The following is a 3,133-nucleotide window of genomic DNA, read 5'->3' as shown; positions in this document are numbered from 1 at the left end:
CGACAAAAAGCCCAAAAGATGGAGAGAAAGAAAGAAAATATAACAAAATTGATAACTTTAAAGGTTATAAATTCGAGGCTGCGTGCAGTAGGCGGCGAAGTTGTTCTGAGAGATAAACGCTACACCGAGGGGAGCCAGGATATCGAAACCCAATTTCCTGGAGCCAAGGCAGACTTTGAGGACCTCACAGCGGTTGCGCTCCGTGACAGCGGTCTCAATAGCTATACTTCCCAGTGGCTGGCGTGGATCTGATGAGGAGTATCGAAGGACAAAGCTTGGGGCATCATCGATGAATTGCCACTCTTTATCGACCGCCCGAAGATAAGTGGTGTTCCCAGAGTCTTGGAGTGAAAAGTTGAGATAGGGTGAAATTTGATAAGTCCCTGTCATGCATGGGACGGGAACTGAAGTTGAGTTTATTGTGGTTACGCATTGCGCTGAGATGGCATTGTTTTTTCCGGGGGAGGCGATTGATACGGATTGGATGTTTGGTCGGAGGTCGGCGGGAACGACCCCTTGTGATGCTGCGCCGGCGAATGAGAGCGTTTGGGTTGATGCGTTTGGGTCGTTCGTCATTACGTAGTCGAAGTAGTGGATTTTGGCTGTTGAGTCTGGGGTTTCGGGGTAATAGAATGACATGAAAGGCTGTCGAGAAGAACCAAGTGAGGGAGATTGGATGATGGCTTCTCCCGCGAAAGAGTCACAGAGGTGTGTCCATTGGTACTATAAGTGTGATTCGTGAGCAGGGGTATTCGCGTGAACACATTTCGTCTTACCTGTTGGGCGAGAGGCAGGCCAGCAAATGGGGCAAATAATGGGCCAGCGCACATGGCGAAGGCAATGGGAAGGACGATTGTGAGATGGAAGGTCCTCTTCAAATACTTGATGAATTTCTCATATAGTAACTTGTCCATTGGGGACGCTGTCGTCATTTCACGGGTCTTCCACCATCTTACGAGCTCAAAGTAACTGGTCCACACCAGTTCCACTGACGTACACTGATTGACCGTGTCAGGGCGGGTAGAGCGATGAGCGCGGTGAACATACGACATGGAAAATGGTTTCCACAACTTGTGGTGGGCGGTCACTATATTACGGTGGTTGGGTTTTGACCCTCCTTCCACGTCTGAAATCGAGGAGCGTCAGAGTTTGTCATTCGCAGTTCGGACGTGACGGATACGAACATCCCAAAATCCAGGCGGCTTGAAGTGACGAAACGGAGAGCCACACAACGATGACTGTTTGACGACTTGAACTTTGACACACACACAGTTTGGTGTTCGACTTACCACCTAGCCATTGGAGGGGTGACCAGGAAGCGCGCCGTGTTTCCAAAAGATCTTGTTTGCAGGAGTTTGGTCGCCCAGTCAGTAAAAATCGGACACCAGTATAGAGATACCGGGGCAGGCTCTTGAAGTAATTGCATATATCGGTCGATCGCTTGATGAGTAATTCGCCGACGGCAAGGAAGGGCGGTATTATAGAGAAGACTGAAGTCACCTAGAATTGCAATATGGTTAAACGCAGACGGTTATGATCATCGGACCATTATTACCTGGCCATAGTTGAATTGATAACCATCGAATGTTAACCCTCTGGCTATGCCAAGGGACCAACTCCAATGAAAACACAAAACAACGAGGAAAAGCATCCACGGGTGAGACTGCGTGATAATGGACCTAGCGGTCTCATGTTATCCCATCGAGCGTGTTAAGATCAAATGACCTACCAACACGCCATCGGTACATGCCAGACGGTTAAGAAAATTCGCTTCCATGTTGGGAGACCTAGCAGTTCATCTTGCCAGGTTTGGTATTCATAAAATATGTCGTATCTGTGGCGAACTAGATAGATTCCGTATATCCAGAGGCCTAGCGACACCATTCCCAATCCTCCTCTTTCCTCGATGTCGTTTATTAAATCCCGCTTACCCATTAAGGACGCCGATAAAATTGGATGCGAGTTGGAACTCAGTCCACAGAGATAGTGTCATTCCCCGGCAGAGTGGACTATTGCTGAAGGCCTTTGTGTAGAAAGACGTCATGAGACTCACAAACAGCCAGAGAAAGGGTAGGATCAGGCCGAGGTACCGCACAACGGCCTTAGACGACGCCAGCTTCTTAAAAAGAGTATTCGGACGGCGGAAAACGTCTCGAAATGAAGAATAGACAAGGTAGACTGTTATCGGTGAAGCAGTAACGGCGACAGCATAATGAGCATCGAACAAGGAGAGGTTCTCGCTCCCAATGCTTGACGCCGTTGCGATGAGAATGGGATAGACTTGCGATATAAGCATAAAGATCGAAGTCTTGAGGTCATCCTCAGGCTCTGACCAGCGTAGGAGGATCGCTATTATCTCGAGATGTGGCATATGTTTAGAAAGTTCCGCGAGGGTAACTTACGAAGAAAAATATTGATGGCCATATCTGTGTTTATACATACGTCAGAGAAGTCGCCCATTTTTCGAAGACACTGAACATACTGGACACTCCTACTGCAATTCCTCCTACATCTGGGTCAACGAGGCCAGTACGAATCGTCTGAGCAGTAAGGCAAGGATCAGGTAGACTAATGGAATTCATGGTCGAGTGGATTAGAGGAACTTTGGTGTAATAGAGATGGAAGAGGCGGATATTTGGGGTTTTCCTCAACTTGATGTTGTGCGGTTGTTACCATATCTATAGTTGTAATGATTGAATGTGTGTTCTCATGATCTACGCGGCAATGTCAGAAGTAAGGGGAGGAGGAACTAATAATGTTACTTGCTTTGGGCTGGCTTCGGACAGCCTCGACCTCGATTTGGGAAAAACTGACGATCGTGAGGCAAGATTTCATTGTTTCCAGGTACCCGCGACAATAAGATTGACATCTGTCTGTCCTTTCTGCGGATTCTCTCGTCATTTGCACAACATTTCCAATTTTACACTGCCCTGTGAGAATATTTAATTTTAGGGTACGTACGCGGGGCAACTCGAGTCGTGTCCAATTCATTATCAATCGACACCTGACGTTAGCTGCTTTAAGAAAATAGTGAAGGAATAAAACAATCATACTTTTGTACAACGCTCACGAGAAAACGGCAGATAAATCATAGGCGCCGAACAACGTCTAGGTGTGAGGCTCACGACCACCA

At 47.4% G+C, this 3,133-nt stretch overlaps 1 protein-coding gene across 1 annotated transcript; it reads right to left on the bottom strand.

The window, feature by feature from the left end:
• Positions 1-57: 57 nt before the first annotated feature.
• On the bottom strand, positions 58-2,582 carry LACBIDRAFT_336081 (uncharacterized protein; the record flags this gene model as incomplete). The annotated part of the gene is made up of 7 exons (XM_001891005.1): positions 58-723; positions 777-988; positions 1,290-1,500; positions 1,730-1,787; positions 1,932-2,023; positions 2,054-2,397; positions 2,483-2,582. The coding sequence occupies 7 exons, from the start codon at positions 2,580-2,582 to the stop codon at positions 58-60; spliced, it is 1,683 nt and encodes a 560-aa protein (XP_001891040.1).
• Between the last annotated feature and the right edge of the window lie 551 nt (positions 2,583-3,133).

This window comes from Laccaria bicolor, genomic scaffold (assembly GCF_000143565.1).
Source record: "Laccaria bicolor S238N-H82 LACBIscaffold_273 genomic scaffold, whole genome shotgun sequence".
Taxonomy (NCBI): Eukaryota; Fungi; Basidiomycota; class Agaricomycetes; order Agaricales; family Hydnangiaceae; genus Laccaria; species Laccaria bicolor.
Note: the sequence above shows the minus strand (reverse complement) of the source record. Positions and strands in the feature narration are given on the sequence as shown.